This window comes from Harpia harpyja, chromosome 4 (assembly GCF_026419915.1).
Source record: "Harpia harpyja isolate bHarHar1 chromosome 4, bHarHar1 primary haplotype, whole genome shotgun sequence".
NCBI lineage: Eukaryota > Metazoa > Chordata > Aves > Accipitriformes > Accipitridae > Harpia > Harpia harpyja.
Window position 1 is genome coordinate 67,823,173 of NC_068943.1, and position 22,627 is coordinate 67,845,799.

A 22,627-nucleotide genomic window follows, 5' to 3' on the forward strand; every position below is an offset into this window, starting at 1 on the left:
CCCGGCGCTGAGGGGTCGGCGGAGCACTCCCCACCGCCCCGCCCACCGCCCCTCAGGCGCCCGCCCCGCCCCTAACGGACGCCCCGCCTCCGTGCCCGCCTCCGCGGGGACGCCCCTGGCGGCGGGAGGAGGGGGCGGGGCCCCGATTCCTAAGCCACGCCTCTCTGTCAGCGAGCTCCGCCCCGTCCTGCGAGGCACAGCCCGGCCAGTGCGCACGCGCGGTGCCCTTTGGCCCGCTGCAGAGCGTTCTGCCATTGAGGCCCGCTGGCGGGGAGAACCATTCTCCATCAGTTTGGGGGGAGAAGTGGGAAAATGTGCTTCTGGATGGTGGGAGGAGTTACCCTGTTTGCATTCGCGGAGCCTCTCTTTTATTAAATTAGTGTTTCAGTCCGACAAAAGTCTCGTTGTTTTTGTTACTGGGGGAAAAAAAAAGCCCTGTCCGGACTGGCAGCTTATCGCCTTCCCCCCGTTGGTCACCGGTCCCTCCCAAGATGGAGGCCGCAGCGAGGCGGTGCTGACGCCTGGCCGGCGTGAGAGCGACTAGGACCGGGGGTGCTGGGGGGGCGGCCGTAGCAGCTCCCCTCGCCGGCGGGCAGCGCGCGCTGCCCGAGCGCCATGGTGAGGAGGCGGGCGGGCGGCCCCCGTCGCTAACAGCTAACCGTCGCTAACAGCTAACCGTCGCGTCCGTCCGTCCGTTCTCCCCCGGCGTTTGGGCTGAAATCGGGCCGTCTCCGTAGCGCGGTTTGGAGGGGAGAAGCGCCACCGCTCTGCTTGCGGGTCTGTCGGGGAGCTTTTCCCCGGCCCGTGGGGGTCTGCCCCGGCAGCCCCGGACCCGCGGGGGAGAAGCCGCGGTGAGGGGCGGCCTGCCTGCCCTGCGGCCTGGGCCGCCCGGCGGGGAGCGGCTGAGGCGGCGTCCCGAGGCGCGGGGCCTAGGCCAGCGTGAGGGGCGGGGGGCCGCTTTTCCGCTCGGCTTCGTGCGGCCTCTCTGCGTGACAGGCGCTTCCCTTGTACCACCCGCGAGTTTGTCGCCACCCGCGAGTTTCTCTGTAGGGATAGTTCGCTGCCCGCTTCCAAAAACTTGCCGTGTTTCCGTTTGTGGTGGCTCCAAGCGTAAGACTTTAAAGCACGGTTTAGGGTTTTTAACTTGGAACGTATGGCGGCAGTTGATATGCTCTGAACTTTGGTGTGTCATGTTGTATGCTTGAAGTTACCGGGCAGAGAAGATTGGTTAGATCTGTAGAGTAGTTCTGAAGTTGCATGTATCTGTTATTTACCCATGTTGGTAGGTAAGTAAAGCCAGAAATGTTGATAAAAGTACTTCCCCAAGTCATGTGTGCGAACTTGTAGAAGAGGCTTTCACCCAGTTAAGAGTACTTCAGATTTTTGTTGATCCAGAACGTTAGAGCTATGTCAGTGTAATGGTGCAGTCAGTAGTTTTTGTGGTTGATATTGAATTGCTGGTGTAGGAACAGCTGTCTGAACAGTTTTGAAGAAGCTAGGTGTGTCTAGATCAATTTCCTAATGTCAGTTTCCTGTGTTTCTTGGACAAAGTTTGTTTCAGATTTGAACCACTGTTTAGAAAGTAGTTACTTAAAAATTCCTTTCTAGGATTATGTGTTAATGTGCATATGCTATAATCAAATATTTATTGCACCAGTGTATTGCCATTTTGCGGCTGAATACAGCTGCATGTACTATTAGAACATATGGAATGGCTGTTGTGCATGTGGTGAGAAGAGTTAAGCTACCACTAGTCTCTTTTTGCTTTGTCTCTCAGTATATGTTTATAAGGCATTGCCTTAAAAGGAATACAGGAGCACACTCCAGGCAAAAGAGTCTTTTTAGGTGCATTTAATATTTCATTTTTTATTAATGATTAACTAAATGTCCTTTTGCAGCCTCACAAGAAAAAGAAACCCTTCATAGAGAAGAAGAAAGCGGTAACATTTCACTTAGTGCACAGAAGTCAGAGGGATCCACTTGCTGCTGATGATTCTGCACCCCAGAGAGTTCTGCTGCCTACACAGAAGGTAAATACTTGCTTTTAATATTGAAGTTCATTCAGATAAGAAGTGCTGCAGGAGAGAAAAGTGGGTATGCAATCCTACAGTTCAAAAACATAGCCTGAGAAAAGGTTGGTTTGGGCCCAGCTCATTAAAAAGAAGGGGATGTTGTGGGGAAGTTGATAGTTGTGAGTTGCTGCCTGATGCGTTGAAGGGTGACTAACTGGCATTAGGGATATAAACATATTAAAAAAACAACAACAAAAATTGCCTGGCCCACCCTGAAAAAACAGGCTTTGTTAGTTATGCTGCTTATGGAAAAAGTTGTTTAGTATCCTGCTCAGACAGCATCTGAACACTGAACCGGGTGGTTACGACGTCCTAATTGGCTGTTCGTTAGTGTAATGAGTGGAGAGAGTACTACAAGGACTTTAGAATTCAGGCATTCTCAATAGATGTGTCACTTTTCTTTTTGCTAATAAGTTTTAAATGGACTTAAGTAACTAAATGTGTTTCTTTTTACAATTCCAAGGGGCATGAGGAGCAAAGGAGGGAAGAGCAGCGGAAGTATGGAGTCTTCTTTGATGATGACTATGACTATTTGCAGCATCTAAAAGAAGCCTCTGGTCCCTCTGAGCTTGTCCCTTCTGTGCGTGGACAGCAAAGCAGAATTGTTGTCACAAATGAGGGGCATGTAGAAGACGAAATTCAGCGAGTTCCAGTAAGTAGTATTTTTGCTAATAATAATCTTACGCTGTTTTTTGGAGTTTAGCGTCCTGTAGGCTCATTAACCATATTCAACAAGTGTTATGACTGTGATCTATATATATATATATAGGATCTTTTTGACCTACAGTCAGGCTTTCCTACTTCCTACAAGTAAAAACAAAAGTTGACAAGCCAAAATTTGTTGATGAATAGTATTTTGCTAGCACAGTATTAAAACACTTCGTGTACCCGTGATAAGCTTTTCTTGACAGAGAGTCTTGACAAACGTATTTGTTTGAATAAGTCATGTTCTTCTGGGTTGGCATTTGTTTTTAAGATTTTTAGAACTTCTGAATGCTCAGGGAGTTATGAATATACCAGGTTGTGTTACCCCTACACCATGTTTTTAAAGTGGAATGTAACAGAACCCAGAGGGAATAGAACTTTTCAGTTGCTGGCGTAACTTGTGGAATTTCATGATGCTAGATCGTGTTGGAATGGAAAAACAGTAAGTAGTTTCAAGCAACAGTCAGTCACTTCTAATTGAGGGAGTTTGGTTTAACCAAATACTGCAATTTTAGTCAAAACTGATTTTCTTAGTCAGAAATACCTTTCAGGTACAGTTTGGCGATACTACATAAGATTTAAAGTTATTTTAGATGTGCATGTTAGTAAGCTGTTAATAAGCCTGTCAATAAAGGGGTAATTTCAAATGTGTGTTAGTGTTCTCCAAAACAAAAAAAAGTCAGAAATTTCATTGTTCAACCATTCTCTAAAAAGCGTCAGAGATGCCAAAATACTGCCTCTCTATCTGGAGATTATTGACATGAGAATGAATGCTGCCAACACTTTACCTAGGTTTCATTGCATAACTTTGAAAATTTGCCATCAGTAAAGTAGCACTTGTCTTAACATTTAAGTAGCACTCAGAGTTTCTTTTGGTCACATGGTTATCTGCACATTTTTGTTAATGTGGGCTGAAATGAGAAACTGAGGACAAGTATATTGTGATGGTTTTTTTGTTTCTTTTTCTAAGGCTCCATCTATTAAGTTGCCTTCCTCAGTATTTGCCACAGAGTTTGAAGAGGATGTAGGCTTGTTAAATAAAGCTGCTCCTGTTTCAGGTATCATTAAATCTCTTGCCTTTCTGTAACGTGAGCTGCTATCTAGGTAGTAGATGGTAATTATGGCTTCAATTACAGTGTCATATTAGTTTTGGTTTAGAACAGGCTCAATAGTAGACATAAAGAATAATCTATGAGACCTGTGTTTCAGTTTGAGACCTATTTCTGTGATTCACTAATAATAGCTTTTTAGCTTTGCTGGGGGCGGGGGAGCTCAGAATCCATGAGCTCTTACTGTTGTGTAGCAAATATAAACTAATAACAGGGGAAAACTGTAGATAATACTGCTGATTTATTGCTCCATCTGTTTGAATCCACGTCTGGAACTGGATTTTCACTCTCAGAATTTATCTTATTTTCAAATGCTGAGTGTTGTTTACTTTCCTTCATTAGTATTATTTCAGTGTTACAGGCTGGAAGTACACTTTTGTTATGTATCTATGTTTGCACTGAACATTCACTTTACAACTATCTTAATACTTTATAACAGGAATTAATTGTGGTAGTTCTCTCTGTCTTAGCAGAAGGGTGCTAAAGACACTTCTGTTATTTGCAGTAGAGAAACACTTTCTGACTTTTTGTAATGTAGGGAATTTTAGGGGGTGGGAGCTAGAGTTGGCAGTTGATCATACAGTACTTCGACTTCGATATTTTTTCTTCTACAATATTCTAAGTAAAATATATTAAAATACGTTTATGGAAGCTTAAGACCTCTGGGAAATGTTTTTTTTTCTGGATGAGGAGAATTGACAAGAGGCTGGTGACTTGCCCTGGCTTGTATCAAATCTACAAATATTATTGAGGAATTTTGTGATTATTAGGTTTAATCTTTCCTTAGTGCAAATTAACAGTCTAGTTGGATTGTTTTTTATCTAGGAAAGTAGCTTTGTAATGTTAGAGAAACTTATTTATGTTTTGGGTTTTTTTTAATTTTCTAGGACCACGGCTAGATTTTGACCCTGATATTGTTGCAGCTCTTGATGATGATTTTGACTTTGACAATCCAGAAAATATCCTGGAAGATGATTTTGTTCTACAAGCAAATGAACCGCAGAAAGGGTAGATAGAGTTTTGTAGAACTGTTTGTCATATGTAAATAGGAATGATGCTATTTGTTATTTCATATGTCGTTGTAGGAAGCAAGAATGGTTTCAGATTTCAAATTGAATACTTTGGTGTGTTAAAGGAAAAAAGTATTACCTTGTGTTTTGTGGGTGGTAGCTTACAAAATCAAATTTTGATGTGTTAATCCAAGAGATGGATTTCATTTGTTACTTCGAGCTCATGGATTATATGTATTTGTTTACAGATGCAATGTATGGAATAATAGGATTCTTGAACGTTACCATCTATCACATTCAAAATACGTCAGTAATACTATTGATGGAGGCTAACAGGTGTTTCCAGAACCTTTACAAATGCTTCATGTAATACCCCACTACATATTATTTATTTAGGTTTTGGTATCACTCTCATCATTTTATGAACCACAAGAAATTTTGCTAGTTTTGACGTTCAAAAATGCAGCAGCTAGTATTTTTCTTTTTCTACTTTGACGTGTATAGCTGAATGTAAACACAACCTCATTCTCAGTGCACAGATGTGTGATCCAACAGTTAACAGAAATTTTTTTAGCTTTCAGACAAAAGTAGTATTATGCTGACTTTGGCAACACCATTACTGCTAAACTTGTTTTTCTTTTACTGGCTTGAAAATAATCAGTTTTTATCTTTCCCTCTCAAGTTTTAAATCTATTATTGCCAAATTGTTTCAGATAACGCAGCATTGGTCAGAGCTGTGGAAAGGTCCATGTATTATTCTAAAACTGTTTTATACTTCTGTTCAGGGGATCAGATGCTGAGGGTGAAGATGAATGGGAAGATGTGGAGGATGACAGTGATGAAAAGGATAGTTACAGTAATGATAAAGACTATGATTCAGAAGGTCCTTTATCAGATGATGGGGTTAATGGACAGACAAAAGAATTTCTCTTTATGCAAGAAGAAACCAGGAGTCGTTTCACAGAATATTCTATGACATCTTCAGTAATGAGAAGGAATGAGCAGTTAACCCTGTTGGATGACAGATTTGAGAAGGTGAGGCAGCTCAAGAATGTAACTGTTAAACATAAGGGTGTGTTAAATGCTTCTTTGTCTTTTGATTCATCTCATAAGGTGGTATCCTGTATACCTGTGCAAGTTCCTACTGCCTTCAGAACATCAGTCAGAACATCAAACAGCTGTTCTTTGCACATATTCTGCATTTAATATTGTCTGTGTTAAGAGGCTTGTGTTAAATAGGTCATAGTGTTAATTGCTATTAAAAGGCCTAACACTGATACAGTTAAACAAAATTAATCCAGTCACTATAATGAGCATTTGTAGTTGGTGTTACACTTTTGACTGAGGCTCATTTCAACACAGCAAATCATGTACAAGTGCCTGGTAAAGACTCTCATCTTTCACCCTTTCTTCCCACTGTGCCAAGTATACATTAATGGAATGATATCAGAATGGTGGAAATATGGTGTAACTTTTGTCCTGAGCAATGACAGGCTTTTTAATGTGCAGATTGAAATAATGCATCAGAATAAGAAACATGTTCCAGAAGCTGATTTATGTATTATTAAAAGATAACTTTGTGACTCCCGTGCTGGAAGAATACTGACAGTAAGGAGGAAATCCTACTGCAGATGCGTTTGGCAGTTGTTCAACAAATGAGAGGGGAGAGGAAAAAGGGGCAAATAGAAAAAAAAGTGTAGGTCTTCTTTAAGCTATCAAGAAGTTGCATGACAAATGCGATCTGATTACAGATACCCACTTCTTCATTTTAGTTTTTTGAACAATTTGATGAAGATGAAATTGGAGCCTTGGATAATGTGGAGTTAGAAGGCTATATTAACACAGACAATGCTCGGTTGCAGGAAGTCCTGAATGATTACTACAAAGAGAAAGCAAAAAAGTATGTATTCCCAGAAAGACTACTTCACATAAGTAGTTATGTAATCCTGTGTTTATATTGAAAGTTTGAGTATGTTGTTTCCAGTTCATGTACTCAAAGATTACATCCCACATAAAAGCAGCTACATATGAGTATTATCAATTTTTTTTTTTATGTCACTGAATGTCGATCTTAACTTATGAGATGATACAGTTAAGTGGAGGGATTTTGTTGGTTTATGTGAGATTATGCTCCTTTGTATAATTGTATTGAATTTAGTGTAATTTATTTCTAGAGGCATTCTTCCTTTTCCTTTTTAGTGTAATTTACCTTTCTCCTTATACCTCACTTTTGTGTTTAAACAGACTCTAGCCAAGTATATTCTGTCCCACTGGTATGCAGCTGATTCCACTATATACCTAGTTACATGACCATAAACTTGCAGGGGACTGTTGCATGGGTACCACTGTTTGGAGCACTGCAAAAACCAGTGTTTATAAAGCAACCCCGTGTCAGTGTAAGACTGTGTTTCCACAGTATATTCACTTTGTCTTAAAGCGGGTGATATTATCCCAAAGTTAAATGGCTCAATGTTCTCACATTAGTCTTGTGTTTCCTGATTGAAAGATACGGTACTGTGTCCCTTGTAGAGAAAGATGACTGGTCAGTAGTAGAGTACATAATCCCCTTTAGAGCTGCCTTGCTTACGGACTAAAAAGTAAAGCCTCTTCTCTTCCTGCCCTCCAGTCACAAATATTGTGTGCCACATACTTTTCAAATGCAGAAATACTGCTTTTGTTGACTTAATGTCTCTTGTCCTAATGTTTTAGTTTATTTTGGGGCTGCTTACTTAAGGAAACTTAACTTTCCTGCAAGTTTCATTGGGAATAGCTTTCTTTGGTTTGGGATTTTACTGATGGGAGACTGGGTTTACATATGTCCTGGTTTCAGCTGGGATAGAGTTAACTGTCGTCTTAGCAGCTGGTACGGTGCTATGTTTTGAGTTCAGTATGTGAAAAATGTTGATAACACTGATGTTTTCAGTTGTTGCTCAGTAGTGTTTAGACTAAAGTCAAGGATTTTTCAGCTTCTCATGCCCAGCCAGCGAGAAAGCTGGAGGGGCACAAGAAGTTGGCACAGGACACAGCCAGGGCAGCTGACCCAAACTGGCCAACGGGGTATTCCATACCATGTGACGTCACATCTAGTATATAAACTGGGGGGAGTGGGGGCGCGGGATTGCCGCTCGGGGACTAGCTGGGTGTCGATCGGCGGGTGGTGAGCGATTGCACTGCGTATCGTTTGTACATTCCAATCCTTTTATTATTGCTGTGGTCATTTTATTAGTGTTATCATTATCATTATTAGTTTCTTCTTTTCTGTTCTATTAAACTGTTCTTATCTCAACCCATGAGTTTTACTTCTTTTCCCGATTTTCTCCCCCATCCCACTGGGTGGGGGGGGAGTGAGTGAACGGCTGCGTGGTGCTTAGTTGCTGGCTGGGGTTAAACCACGAGAACGTAATTACACATTTTCAAGAAAAGATAAACCTTTTTTTTTTTCTTTTCTGGACTTCTTCAAAGTTGTGTGAAATTGGATGCTCTTGAACCCTGTGAAGATTTAGACTCTCCTGTGAATGAAGAAAGTGAGGAGGAAAAGGAAGAAATAGTAGCTGTAGTTATTGAGGAACAAAAAGAAAAGTGGGATTGTGAATCCATTTTGAGTAAGTATTCTGGAGTTTGCTTGTTTGTTCCTAGGATTTCGAAGTAAATGATAGGTGATCTCAGAACTTTTCTAACAGTACTTTAGGTAAAATGGTTTATTCTCGTGGTGCACAACAGCAGGAATTCCCAAAGACTAAGTAGTAGTACAATTCATAATAAATTTACTTATTTCTATTTGCAAGCCTTTCTTCACTACTCTTTTTTTTTTTTTTTTTTTTTTTTGGTGACCTAGGTACATATTCAAACTTATATAATCACCCAACACTTATTAAGGAGCCGTCAAAGGTAAAATCATTAAACTTATTCTGAATAACACCCTGGCCTGGGAAAACTTGAGACAAAAGTGATTGTTTTCTCAATGGATATCTGTTTTTAAAAGAAGGACAGAGCAGAAAAGAGGGTTGGGGAGGGTGTTAGCTTCTGGTATTACTTCTTCACTGAAGAAGGGTTTGGATATGTTTTTCTTCTATTAGAAGGAAAGTTGAGTAAGTTCAAAATCTCTGTAATAGCTAGGCAGAAACATGGAGAGCAAGGAATTTACTTTCTTGTTATCCGTGATATACCTTTATGTAATCTATGTCTCACAACCACTTCTTAGATTTTTTTCTTGAAAATAGGCTATTTCCCTTCTACAGTTTGAAACAATTTATTCTAGTTCTTTGGCCTTCCAGAAATTCCCCAGTATTAGAGCACAGCTTGATGTTCAAGATTTTGAAAGGTAACGTTTATCTTGAAAGTTTATAAAGCCTACTTAAGTTCTTCTTTTTCAGTAATATTTAAATAAAAGGGAGAAATTTTTTTCTTGTTCTGGGAGGCCATATTCTGTTCACAGGTGTGTTTGATTTCTTACTTTGGGATTAATACCATTTTTCTGAGGGAAGAAAACAGTATGAGGAAACTTATATGTTTATTACTGTTAAACCTGAATCTAATGTTTTTATACTGATAAGGCAGTGCAATGTGCACTTCTTGGAGAGAAAGCTAGGGACCATTAATACATATGCACTCTATTTTAGCCCAAACCAATAAAAGTTTCCCAAAAGACTGGAATTCCTCTACATATCTTGCCTCAGAAGGGTCTTACTGCGAAGCAGATTGAACGCATGCAAATGATTAATAGCAGTGACCTGCCAAGAGCATCAACACAGCCCCGTTCCAAAGATGAGAGCAAAGAGGATCGCAAAGCTAGAAAACAGGCTATAAGAGAGGAGCGAAAGGTACGCCTTACTTTAAATAAAACCCTGCAAAAACATGTTATATTATCTGAATTCTGTCTTATGAACATTTTTTAAAGCTCACTTGTTCTTGTGTCTGGAAATTAATGGGAAAAACTTGCTGGTCCCAAAGGACTAATTGTTGCTTCTTTAAAGAAAAAAAAAAATCTACTGGAAAGAAAGTTAAGGTCATAATTTTGTCATCCTAATTTCCGATATGGAAATTTGGGGTCTGTTATTGTGGCCGCTATTACATATATACCTCTAATTTTCTTTTTATCTAGGGAATCAAAGAAAACAGCTGTGATGTTTCAGATCATGCAAAGTGAAAAGTGTCTGAAAGAAATGTGGAAAATCTAATTGGCCACAATGATATACGAGTTGTTTTGTTTAGGAACAGAAATTGCCAGCATATTAGAAGCTTGAGCTAATTAAAGATTATAATCCTGGTGGTATGCATATTAGTTTGTCTACTAATAATTAGTGCCATAAATAATATTATTGTCTAGATTGCCACTGTTTTCATGATCTAGAACTGTTAATTAGAATGATTTCTTTTTGCATGTTATGCCTATTTTGTAAATTTGTAATTATTCGTATGCACAGGAACGCAGAATGGAGAAGAAAGCCAACAAGCTAGCCTTCAAATTGGAGAAAACAAGGCAAGAAAAAGAGTTGCTCAATCTGAAACAAAATGTTCAAGGACTGAAGCTGTCCTGATAAAACTGAGGAACTTACTGTGGAAACATCCTTGAGTTTTCATTCATATTGAGAAGGGAACTGCTAACTCATACCTTTGCCAGTCATGCCTAAAGGGGGTTATTCAGATATTACAAGAACCAGCAACTTGTCGTTCTTTCTGAAATGAAGTTATACATAAAACAATGTATTAGTGATGTCTATTCTGTCATGAGTGACATGGCTACTGTTGCAAAGTTTCATTACAGTAGAAATGTTTTAAAATGATAAAAAAAAATTTTTCTTACAAGCTATCACTGCACCAAGTTTTATATATGTATTTGTTGAATGTATTCAGCAAATCAGCAGAATCCTACAGATTTAATCTGATTAGATTCTTCTATTAAATTATTTCAGTTTACAAAGCAATATATCCATTTATGTCTTCTCTCCCTTATACTGATGGTTAGATATAGTGCCATGATATAGCAGTTTTGCAAGTTGAGGAGTTTTCACCCGCTCCTTAGCTCTTTTTGGGGTTGGTTGTTTCTTGTTTGGGTACTGTTACAAAAGATGTAGAATAACCTTTTATAAACAGAGGTGTCTGAAAAGCTGTTGTCTAGCTAGGCATCCCTGTTACCTAACCTGAGTTACACGTTTCTTAGCAAGTAAAATCTGTCGCAACAAGTGTTGCAGTTACAGTAGTCAATGACCCTTACTGTTGCCATTGAAATCAGCTTTGCTGAAAGTCTCAGTCTGAGTAGTATGGCAAACCAAACAGTAGATACATAGAAAAATACTGCATGTTGCAGATAGCCATTGTATTGATTTTACTGAAATACTATTTTTCAGGTCTTGCATTCAGTTTGGTTTCATTGAAATACAAACTTAGGACCCACCGCAATCGTTGCAGAGACTTTCTGAAGACGAGCAGAGGGCCAGTATCTTTAGGCTTGGTGTGATCTTAAATTTCTGTACTGTGCATGTGAATTATTCTTACAGTGACCAGTCCATACATGTGAATGAAACCAATAGGATTTGTAGTCAATCCTTCTGAATCCTTTTGTATTCATAAGAAACCCTCAGCTTTAGGTCTTTAGGACTATAGGCTGAGCAATCTTCTGCCTTTGGGTAAAAAGTTAACCATTTTACTGATAAGGAGCACAGTAACCCACACAGCAGTAGAGTGGCTTGACTACTACTAAATTCAAAGCATCTTAAATATTCCTTAAATAGTTTTGTGAATACTAGATGGACACAAGCTAACAGAAGGACTGATGAGGCCTTTTAATATACAGAAACAATTCAAAGTACTTGTTTTTATTGTAAGGAGGCTTTTATAATATATTTTAATTGATAAAGTAACATGGCTTTGGAGAATGGAAAAACCAGGCATTTAAGTCTACAAGTCTCTTGATCACTGCTCAGAAAACTGAAGTGTCAGTACAGTATTCACATCTAGATTAAGCCTTAATTGTTCAAGAGTCTGTGTCAACCAGATCAGTAGAAATTTTCTGTAAGATCAGAACAAATTTCAAGGTTTTAATTTAGCTGGTATCAGTACTAGTCCTCTCATGTTCCACAGGCTTAAGAAGGGTCTGCCTGTGTCATAATTGTTAATTATGTAATTGCTGATGCATGGTGACTTGAATTGAGAGCTTTTGAGTAATGAAGGCTGACCACCTAGTACTCGTGACTCTTGACAACAGTGCAGAAGAAGAAATTTGAGAAGCCCTTCTATTGGGATGAGTCAGATACCAGGAAAGGAGTTAAATGGAACATGTGAGTAATAGATGCTGTTCAGTGGTTTGGGTGGAATGTGATTTTGTGATTTACTGAAAAGGACAATCTTTACTAAAGATAGTGCACATGTTGTTTACTAGTCCTTAACTCATGTGCTGTTGTACATGTTTAAAGTAACTAATCTCTGGCAAATAGTCCTTTCCTGACTTCTCATTGCTGATTCCATGATACTGTGCTTGGACATAAATTCCTTTAAAAAAAAAAAAAAAAAAAAAAAAAGCTGTATCAGTCAAAACCTTGAGGGGTTGAGAACAGAATTAAAGAGATGGGGGAGACAGAGGAAGATGCTTGAAAGGAAGAGTGTAGTCCAGACTAAGCACAGGCACACAGAAAGATGTTGCTTGGGAACAAAAGTGGAAAGACATTTAAACAGAGGCAATAGAGTAAGAGTCAAAAAGGTTATAGAATTGTTTTCTTCCTCTACACTTGTAATCAATGAAACACTGTAGTAACCTTAACTCTGTGCATTGGAGTATGGTAAAATCTGAAGGAAAAGGTAAGAAACAGTCACACATCTGCTCAGTAAGACAAGGATTTCTTTTGTTTCAGCAAGAGCAGGTAAGGACCACTTGAATGAGAAGTCTCCCTCTTGTCGGTTACAATTCTCATGAAAAAGGCTCTCTGTTATTGTTCAAGTTTTCCTACAAGCTGTTTTTGTTTAATACAAGTAATGGACTGTCATGGTTTAAGCCCAGCCAGCAGCTAAGCACCATGCAGCCGCTCACTCACTTCCTCCCCTCCCCCCACCCAGTGGGATGGGGGAGAGAATCGGAAGGAAAAAGGTAAAACTCGTGAGTTAAGAACAGTTTAATAGAACAGAAAGGAAGAAACTAATAAAGATAACAATAATAAAATGACAATAGTAATAATAAAAGAATTGGAATATACAAAACAAGTGATGCACAATGCAATTGCTCATCACTTGCCAACCAATGCCCAGTTAGTTCCTGAGCAGCGATCCCCCCAGCCAACTCCCCCCAGTTTATATACTGGGCATGACGCCACATGATATGGAATACCCCTTTGGCCAGTTTGGGTCAGCTGCCCTGCCTGTGTCCCCTCCCAACTTCTTGTGCCCCTCCAGCCTTCTTGCTGGCTGGGCATGAGAAGCTGAAAAATCCTTGACTTCTTAGTCTAAACAGGACTTAGCAACAACTGAAAACATCAGTGTGTTATCAGCATTCTTCTCATACTGAACCCAAACCATAACACTATACCAGCTACTAGGAAGACAATTAACTCTATCCCAGCTGAAAGCAGGCCATGTCCCTGCTCTGAAATGAGAACATGTGACTGGCATTGGAATCGCTTCAAACTACTTCCTATGTAACTTAAAAACCTTTTTTTTTTTCAAAAAATTACTGATTTAAAAACAAAAAAATGCCCACAAACTTGAATCTACAAGGTAAGATCATCTTGGAATGCTGTTTAAGCTCGTCATGGAAACATTCTGTCTTAAGAATGAAGATTGTGTTACACTTAGTGTGCCACCTGCCACTTTCTGGAATAGCAACGGTTTACCCTGAGCCATTACTTTGCATCACTAGCTCCTGATGACTTACACACAGAATGGAATAAATCTGGGTGCAGATGGCCTGCTTTTGCTTCCCAGCCCCCCTCCCTGAATTTAGGCAGTGGTGAACTTGAATACTCTTCCATCACCTCTTCACCCAACCGTGATGTCATTGTGAAAGGACATACCTCAGCAGTCATGTGGAAAACAAAAAGCTGTCCATCATAGTAAAGGAGAGCTTGTGCATCATAGGAGCAAGATAAATAAGGTAGGTCTGCAAAAGGGAGCCCTGGCACATGACTGTAGATGTCCCTTTCTGACAACAAAATACTGTTTCAGCAAGGGCTCAGTCCAAACGCTGACTCTGCTGTAGCCAAGCCATCCTGTACTGTGTAACTGAGACTTGCATGGTTTGAATCTTACACAGCTGCCCAAAGTCAAGATCTGGCTCCTTGTACAACCTGTGGAAGACATTTTGCACAAGATGTTCTGGTAAAACAAAATTTTTTTTTCTTTTTAATGCGAGTGTCAATGTGTTTAGCTGAAAGGGGTGGTGAGCACAGGGGAAGGAGGAGGCGGCTGCTAGTACAGAAATGGGTTGAACACGTGTTTAAAAGAGCAAATGATCTAATAACTGCTTTCATTAGTGAACTTGATTAGAGAATTAATGAATGTGCACAGAAATATTGTGACTTAATCTGTAATCTTGCACTGTCTTAATTTACCTGCTTGTCCAAAACCAGATGTTTACTACATATTGCATTTAAAATAACATATTATCTCTTGGTGAGACATAAATTACTAACCTAAAGCTTCCTGTGTGTTCCAGGTTTCTAGGCAGAATTTGTTCTTTCAGGCTTCCTGGGAAAAATAGACTAATAAACCATCTGATAAGTAGTCCCTTTGACAGCATAATGCGGGCACCAGGCTCTGTTCCAAAGCCTGCTGAAGTGAATGAAAAGATTCTCCCTGACCTCCCTGATCCCTGGATTACAAACTAAATGGGTGGCTGGCACAACCCAGCTGTGGGGTGTTCCTGCAAGGGGGGGGCCGCTGCATGCACCCCTCCCCTTCTCAGTTTGCGTTACTGATCCTGTGGCTCTGTGGTAGATCAGGTCATCCCCACAATAAAACTAAAAACTGATTCAGGAAAAAAAAAAGACAAGAAAAATACACTGGAAGCTGAGTGACTATGAGCACTGAGACTAAGGTGGAACTACCTTGTGTTAGTAGTTCCTTGTTTGGTATCTCAGACCAGATACATGAAGAACATGATGGTTTAATCTAGCAAAACCGTTTGAAAAGACAGTTATCTATGTTTTGAGGAAGGCAGGGGGTTTCTTGTCACTATTACTAGTGTGATATACAAGTCCTGTAATGCCCTTCTGTGTCCCGATGATGCAGGACTGGTATGCTCCTTGGTGAGCAAGACACAGGTATCTGCTGCCCTCTTGGTCCTGCAGAGGAATCCTCCTCTCAAGTTTGATGTCAAAAATGTCTAGAAACAGAAGTTAAGGATCTGAAGCAGTAGTACAAGAGAGAAGATGTAGCTTTGTCCTCGCTTTCACAGTGTTCCTTGCAAAGGGGATTGCCCATCCTGTTGCAGAAGACTGAGGTTGATGCTAAAATCTGAGACACTTCAGAATCTTAAAATCTCCTTTGTTGTGAGGCGTGGCTCTTTGACAAATTCGGCACTGGATATCTGTCTACCTAAAATTTCCCTGTGCTTTCAGCTGCAAGCGTTAGCCCTAGTCTTCCTTCTGAGTTGTCAGGTTAGCAGCTGCTCCCTTTCAGCCCGGGGCTGTCGCTGTTTCAGTGGTGTTGATGGGATGGACAGTGCTGCTGTTTGTCAGGGGACCCCCTGGTCTGGAGTACTTATCTAAACTCAAAGAACTAATAATGTAAATATCGGCCCCTTGAACAGTATCAGCCTGTTCTCCTTCTTAACCAAGAAAGAAAGAAAACCAAGTGTGGTGATGGTGGTGGGGAGTCCATCCAATGGGACTGTTCCTGTTCACAGACCCCATCTGTTCTTCTCTGCAAGTCATTATTTGTGCTGGCCTCCAGCACGTCCCTGAGCAGAACAAACTGGAAATGGCTTCTATTTCTTATTTGTGTCAAACCGCAGCTGTACTTGGACAGCTTTTTAAAGTTTTGCTGAACTCCTTCTGGAGTTAAACTGAACCCGAAATAAATCCTGCTTCAGCTCCCTGGTCCTGAACAGAAGTAATTTTAAAGCCTGTGTAAGGAAGCATCATTAACAAAGCATGACTTCAACACACAAATGACTGTTTTTCTTTGCATCCCAGCTGAGACACGACCCAATATGCAAGAAAGTCTTCAACAAGAAGCACAAGCCCTTCAGCTCTGTGAAACAGAGACTGCAGGGAACAGAAATCACCACTGTGAAGAAGCAGCCCCCACAAAAGGTATCGTTAAAACTGAAGCGTGTGTGTTATCTCCATATGAAGTCTTTCATTCAGTAACGCTATTGTTTCTTCTGAGGACAAAGCCTGGATGTTGTGGATGAGTCTCACATATGTGCTTGACTCCGTGCCAAATTCTTTCCTCCCCCTCCCTGTGCTGCTAGTGTTTGAGAGTATTTGAGAGCATTTCTCCATTCAGAAGCCAGACCAGTAGGTGTCATGACTACTCTGGGCACATAAGTGTCTCTGCTCTTCTAGGAAATGTTCGTGTATGTATTTTAAAGACTATGCGAGTCTCTGACAGCTTCCTTTTCACTTAAATCTGAAAGACAGCGTGATCTAAGATGGTTGGTGTGTGAATGCTGCAGGTTGAACCTGAGACCTGTCAGTAGCCACAAATCTTCTACAGATGAAGCTACGAAGATTCACTGCTGTTGAACTCAAGGGCTTAAAAATTTATTTAAATTGAACTTATTTACAGAGCTGGAGGGAAAGAGGCTTAAGCTCTTACTGGAACAAGGGTTTTTTCCTGCATCGTTGGGGAGGGGTGGAATACACATGGACATGCATGTGTATAATTTTAACCAGAGATGCCAAATCACTGCTGATTTGGTATCCATGCAGACTGCTGTTCTAAAATGTCCTCTAAAATCAGTTGTGGAAAGAAAAAAGTACAAAGGTTTAAAACAAGAAAAGGAATCTGACAAGTGGAGGAGAAGGGAAGGTGTCGGTCATAGTGTCTTTTCCATTCCCTCTTAAGTGCCCTTTGGTCTGCCAAGACCAGAGGGTTTTGCTGGAGTGCATTGTTTTTTATCCATCTTCTGGGGTTGTCAATAGACAGCAAAGGGCTAAATCAGCTTCCCTATGCCTTTCAAAAAAAGCAAATTTCTTTTGTTTGTAACGTTTTTCCTTTCCCACAGAGAGGAAGAACCCTCACACTAAGATTTTTCTCTGTCCCTTGCAAGGGGGAAATACAGTTTGTGTTTTCCTTTATTTCCATTACAGAAACAGCCAGGGAAGAAATCTAACTGGAGGCAGCACCATGAAGATTTCATTAATACTATTCAATCAGCCAAGCAGGTCACAAAAGCTCTGAAGGAGGGCCACCCTCTTCCACCTCCTCCCCCACCAAGCATCAATCCAAGTTTGTGGTCTACTTTATCTTACTACTGTTCTCGTACTGATCTTTGGTAAAGCAGTGACCTCTTACTATCCACAGCTGGGCTTCAGTTTTGTATCCCCTGGCACAACACAATGCGAACATTAATTCCTTCCATACTCTTTAATTTTCAGCTGTATTTCTTGGCTTAAATTGAGTAGGAGTGCAATGCAGAGGTGGTGGGGAGGAAAACTATCTGTACCTTTTGAGTTTAAAGGCAGCAAGTTTGGAATCTGATATTAGATGTTTTGGGAGGAGAGTTGGGATGCCTTGTGTTCTAGCATAGGCTGTACCATGGTATAACAGAGGGTGAAATACATCCCCTCACCATTCAAAAAATCTGTAGTGCCCATGGGCTTCTCCACTCCCATGTGGTGGCTTTTCCACTGTCCCCTTCCCCACCCAGCTGTGCAGGTAGGGAAAGTCATTTAGAAAAAGACGGGTCTGGTTTACTACTAATACCAGGTGTGGTCTCTGCACAGAGCTCCCTGTGTTAGAAGTTATGGATCCAAAAAGATGCACATGCAGCCAATATTTCTCACGATATGTGATTTATGAAACATGGGAGCAAAGGGTCTCAGTGGAGTCTCGCCTGCGTTAGGAAGGCGGAGGGCGGGGGGGGGCTCTCTGGGCTCACTTCCAGAGCAGGAATTCATGACCGATAGCAAAACCAGCTGCCGTGATTCCATTCTTCTAGATGACAGCGATGCAGTATAAGCAGCAGGACACATCTTCCTTCCTTGATTGGGGTCAAGCTCCTCTCTGAATTTCCACTGCTGAATTCTTTAATGACTCTGTTATTTCTTGTCTGACTCTGCCGACACTAAAAGCAGACCCCTCGCTTTCCTTCTCCCCCTTGGAGGAAACCGAGCTGTGTGAGAGCAGCGGTAGTTGTGGAGAAAGGAATTGGAGAACGGCTTTTTAGGAAAGACAAATTGCTGAGGGGCCTAGTGAGGATATATATCCTATACTACAGGACTGGAGAGATAGCACATGGATTATGGGGAGGAGAGAGAGAGATTCCCCTTCCCTGTCTTCTTCCTCCAAATAGAGCCCAGAGTTCCCTGTTCTCCCCTGAAGTGCCAGGTCCCCCTGCCAGCCCTCCGAAGCCAGGCATCTGCCCTGTCTCCTCCTCCTCCTCCTCTCCCCTGCATTCAGAACCATTTTGCCCACGCTGCTCGTCAGGAGCTGGCTTTTGGTGGCTGCTTGGGCCGCCTTTTCTGGGCTGTTACTGAGAGAAATGATTTGTAAAGATGCTGTATCTGTAGTACTAGGGTAAGGACACTTGGGCTGCTTTCATAAAAGGCACTGGGCAGGGAGGAAGGATCTGAGAACGGCAAGGGCAGCGCGGGGGCTGAATGTGACTGCGTTGACCCCGAACACTGAACTCTCATTGAAACGAGTAGGACTGCACCAGTGATAAATGTCGCTGAATAGCTTTTAGGAGAATCAGGGCTGTGATGCTGTCATGAACAACTTTAGGAAGCACTGCTGTGTGTTCTTCACAATGCTGCTTCACAACCAGAAACCTGGTTCTTGGATGTGCCTTCAGCTGGCAGGGCACAACTTCTTCAGCAGTGTTTTGCCAAATAGCAATCTTAATGACCAATCTTCAAAAGTAGGCTTAAAATCATGGGTTTGGACTACTCTGGAAATTTTTAAATAATGCTTTTTCTGCAGATTTGTTCATTGTGAGGTTGGGGGTGGGAATAGGACGAAGGTAATAAAACCTGCTGCTTTTATTAATCCCAAGGGATTTATTTCTGAAAGCAATTACTGTCTGCTGGGTTAGTACCATGAGCATGTATTTTAGGATCCCAAGTGATTTTCTAGAGGTGTTTTTGTACTTCTCCTAAGTTTGTACTTTGAGAGCGGACAGGAACTCAACGTGGTCACCTGCTGATGGAGCCAGGCTTTGAATTGTGTCTTGAGTGCTCCAGGAAAGCAGGGAAATTCTTCTCCTGTAGTGTATAAACTGTGACCCAAGTTGTTCCTTTCTTATGGTCAGACTATATTCAGTGTCCACACTGCTCACGGAGATTTAATGAGGCTGCAGCACAGAGGCACATGAAGTTTTGTGAAGAACAAGCTGCTCACCGTGCCTTTGCTGCAAAGACCACTGGGCACGCTTTGGTAAGCAAACACAGTCACACTTGTCTTGTCATGGAGGCAGATTTGCCAAACTGTAGTCTATGGTGAGTAAAAAGACCTACGTTAATATAAAACTTAAGATTCCAGGGAAGTTGGTAAACTCTTAAGATACATGTTGAATATCAGCTAGGAGTTCCGCGAAATTGGAGCCCTTTGTCTGATATAAAAAGTGACAGAACGCGATAGTACAAAAAAGTTGAACAACAATTTCTTCAGACTCTTCTGCAATTGGATTCTGGGGTAACAACAGCTGTAGGGAAGCAGAAACCTGGCAGCATTTGCAATACATAAGAGAAAGCCCTTCCTGTTCATTAGGGCTCCCTGCTGTTGGCAGGTTTGCTGTTGCCTTCAAATGTATAGCTGATTTATTCCCTGGTCGCTAGACACAAGGGCAAAGGGCTAAGCCCCTTTGGGCAATCAGAAAAGTGGAGCTAATTGGTAGTCGCTTGAGTGAGGTCCTATTGTATTACAGAAAAAAAAAGATAATGTAAATGCTTCCTTTAGAAGAGTACTGATTTTTTTTTTTTTTTTTTTTAAGATGTTTGAAAATCTTACTACTCTTTTACCTATTTTGGGCAGGAAAAATGGCTTCCAGGTGGGAGGGGGTGCACTTTTTTCCTCTTCCTTCCTAGGACTGCTTCAACAGGAATTTGGAGTTTTCACCAGGCTCCGTAAGCTCCTTGCTATTGTTGAGTGTGGATTGTGCAACTTCTTTTACTAGGGCAAGCAACCAGTGACTCAGAGAAAACCCCCAACCTTAACAACTGCTGTGTTACCACTTCAGAAGAGAGTACAAGAAGGTGCCAATACAGACAAACCTAGGCCAGGTAATGAGTTTATGTAGCCATATTTATCTTTTTCTTATAACAAACTCTGATGTATTTGAGGTGGGGGTGGCATTTTTAAAGCAGATTCTAGGCTTTGGAATCCAGTTTTCTGATAGAATAATAAAGTTTGAAATTTTTTTAATTCTTGTTTTTGCAAGTCCAGGCCTTGACATGAAATCCTAAACTCATTTCCACACAACACTTGCTAGAAATGAGAAGTGTCAAAAATTTCCAGGTGGATGTTGCTGATGTTGAATGGCTTTCCAAGTCATTATCCTGATCTGTCGTGCTGAGTGTATACACAGAGGTTTTCATGTGGGTCCTCAGGAGGGACTTAGCCTTTTTAATTAGAGGTCCTCCAACAGAAGTATCTATATAGACTTAAAATATGCAGTCTGGATGTGAGGTTCCTTCTGTCCCATAGAAGACTCTATAACCTTTAATCTTTGATTTTAAGATTTATTCCATCTTCTTTAAGTCCATTTAGATGAAGCATAAAGCTTTGTATGTTGTTTGTTCCATATGACTTTCCCCTTGTTGATTCAGCCTTAAAGCTGCATCCCTGAAAGAGTTCCCTCTAAGCAGGATACCATATAATATGTTTGCTAACACCCACTGCTACTGGTAATCATGACCCATACTCAGTCTATGTTCAGAAGATGTTTTATAAAGTTATTTTAATGGTTATGTCTAGTATAACCTGTGAATGATAATACATGCTGCTCTTTGTATCAGTATCTTTGATCCCTACATTTCTGGGGTTTATGTTGAATTTAGGTAGGTTATAATTTTTTATGGCCAATATTTTTTTTTTTAAAATTATCTACAGAGACCTCTCGAGGAATACTGCAGAAAACCAGAAAATCTTTGGGTGTATCTACTGGAAAAAAATCTTCAGGAGAGTTCAGGTAAGAAATATTTTTTTTATTTCAACATTATAACATAAAAGGACCTTGTTTGCTTTTGTGTATACACAATATCCTGTTGCAGTGTTTGCAGTATGAATTTCTTTGTATTAACTGAAGCGATCAATTGCACTGAAAACTTTCACAGAGCTCCTCATGTCCCCAGCACAGGCTGCTGAGAATATTCATTTTGGTGTTAAATGTTCTTTGGTTTGGAGCAGTTCCATCTTGAGTAGGCAGTGACTGTGTTCTGCTGTTACGGGCATCTTGAGGGTATTTGCTGCTTGATAATGCAAACCTCTCTAACAGGTCTTGGGCTCTCACTATGTGCATCCATTGTCCGAGTGAGCAAGATACCAGCATTCGTTTCAGTAGTCACTGTCAGGATGACAGTGTGGAGGTTCTTCCTTCTCCTTACTGTTTTACTTTCCCAGACCAAGATGTTTGGTTCTTCTGCTCTTCAGACCATGCAGTTGGTGCTGTTCCCATCTCAGGCCATGCAGAGCCATGTCAGAGCAGCAAGGCGGCCCTCCAGCCCCTGCTTAAGGTGGTTGTGGTGCTGTTGTGCAAGGGGATGGCTCAGACGATTGCCATCTTGCACCCGTGAGATGCGTACGACTGCAGAATATGAGATCCTGGCAGGGAATATGGCCAAGACGGATTCCCTGTAGCTGGCAAGGTATTTTGAGCCTAGGAGATGAGCTTGTAAGAGTGCTTAGAGCGTGGGACGGACAGTCACGTGCACACAACAGTCTGTTGCAGAGACTCATATTTGAAGTCTTTGCAGGGTCCTTCTACGTGGAGTTTTGTTGTCCCCGATTGCTGCTGGTCAGTGGCTAGGTACCTTCAACTCTGGGGAAGACTGCAATGGGCATGGGAGTGTTCAGTCCACGGTGCCATCGTCAGCTCTACCTACCTCCTTGACTTTGCCAGCTACAGGATAAACTGGTGACAGTACCCACTGGTCTCATTGGTGTTCTCCACCGTGACTATGTTAACAGTGTAGTAACGCATACAGTTATGATGCAGGGTCTTGCAGACCACCAACAGGGATTTATTGATACCATCACCATTCTCAAGGCTTAGCCACTGAACTCTGAAGCTCAGGGCTTAACAAGCCTGGGGAGGAGACACTTCTTTCCCTAGGGACACTGGTGAGTCCAGGTATCACCGGGCTTGTAGCTGCAGCCAGTTGACAGAGGCTTGGGACAGCTGGTGCCTCCAGCAGGTCCCCAGGACAGACATCCACGCTAGCAGCCAAAATATAGGACAGAGTCATGTATGTACCTGGGAACTGTGGAAGTGACTGGCCTGGGTAGGCTTGTAAGTGCTGGGCTGTTGGCAAATGCTGCTGCATTTTCTGTAAAACTTGAGCTTTGCCAGGTGCTTTACAGAGCACTTTGGGCTAGCGAGAGATCAGTTTCAGTGCTACCCAAGAGTACTTTTTAGCTG

At 41.4% G+C, this 22,627-nt stretch overlaps 2 protein-coding genes across 2 annotated transcripts; both read left to right on the top strand.

The window, feature by feature from the left end:
• Nucleotides 1-468: 468 nt before the first annotated feature.
• Nucleotides 469-10,705, top strand: LTV1 (LTV1 ribosome biogenesis factor). Its single transcript, XM_052784583.1, has 11 exons — nt 469-618; nt 1,899-2,030; nt 2,536-2,724; nt 3,748-3,835; nt 4,774-4,894; nt 5,682-5,931; nt 6,669-6,796; nt 8,359-8,498; nt 8,732-8,784; nt 9,516-9,716; nt 10,320-10,705. The coding sequence occupies exons 1-11, from the start codon at nt 616-618 to the stop codon at nt 10,431-10,433; spliced, it is 1,419 nt and encodes a 472-aa protein (XP_052640543.1). The 5' UTR covers nt 469-615; the 3' UTR covers nt 10,434-10,705.
• A 134-nt stretch (nt 10,706-10,839) lies between these two features.
• On the top strand, nt 10,840-21,302 carry ZC2HC1B (zinc finger C2HC-type containing 1B). The gene is made up of 7 exons (XM_052784584.1): nt 10,840-12,173; nt 14,135-14,199; nt 16,017-16,136; nt 17,139-17,277; nt 19,301-19,425; nt 20,165-20,270; nt 21,100-21,302. Exons 1-7 carry the CDS (start codon nt 12,137-12,139, stop codon nt 21,180-21,182), a joined length of 675 nt encoding a protein of 224 aa, XP_052640544.1. The 5' UTR covers nt 10,840-12,136; the 3' UTR covers nt 21,183-21,302.
• The last annotated feature ends 1,325 nt before the right edge of the window (nt 21,303-22,627 follow it).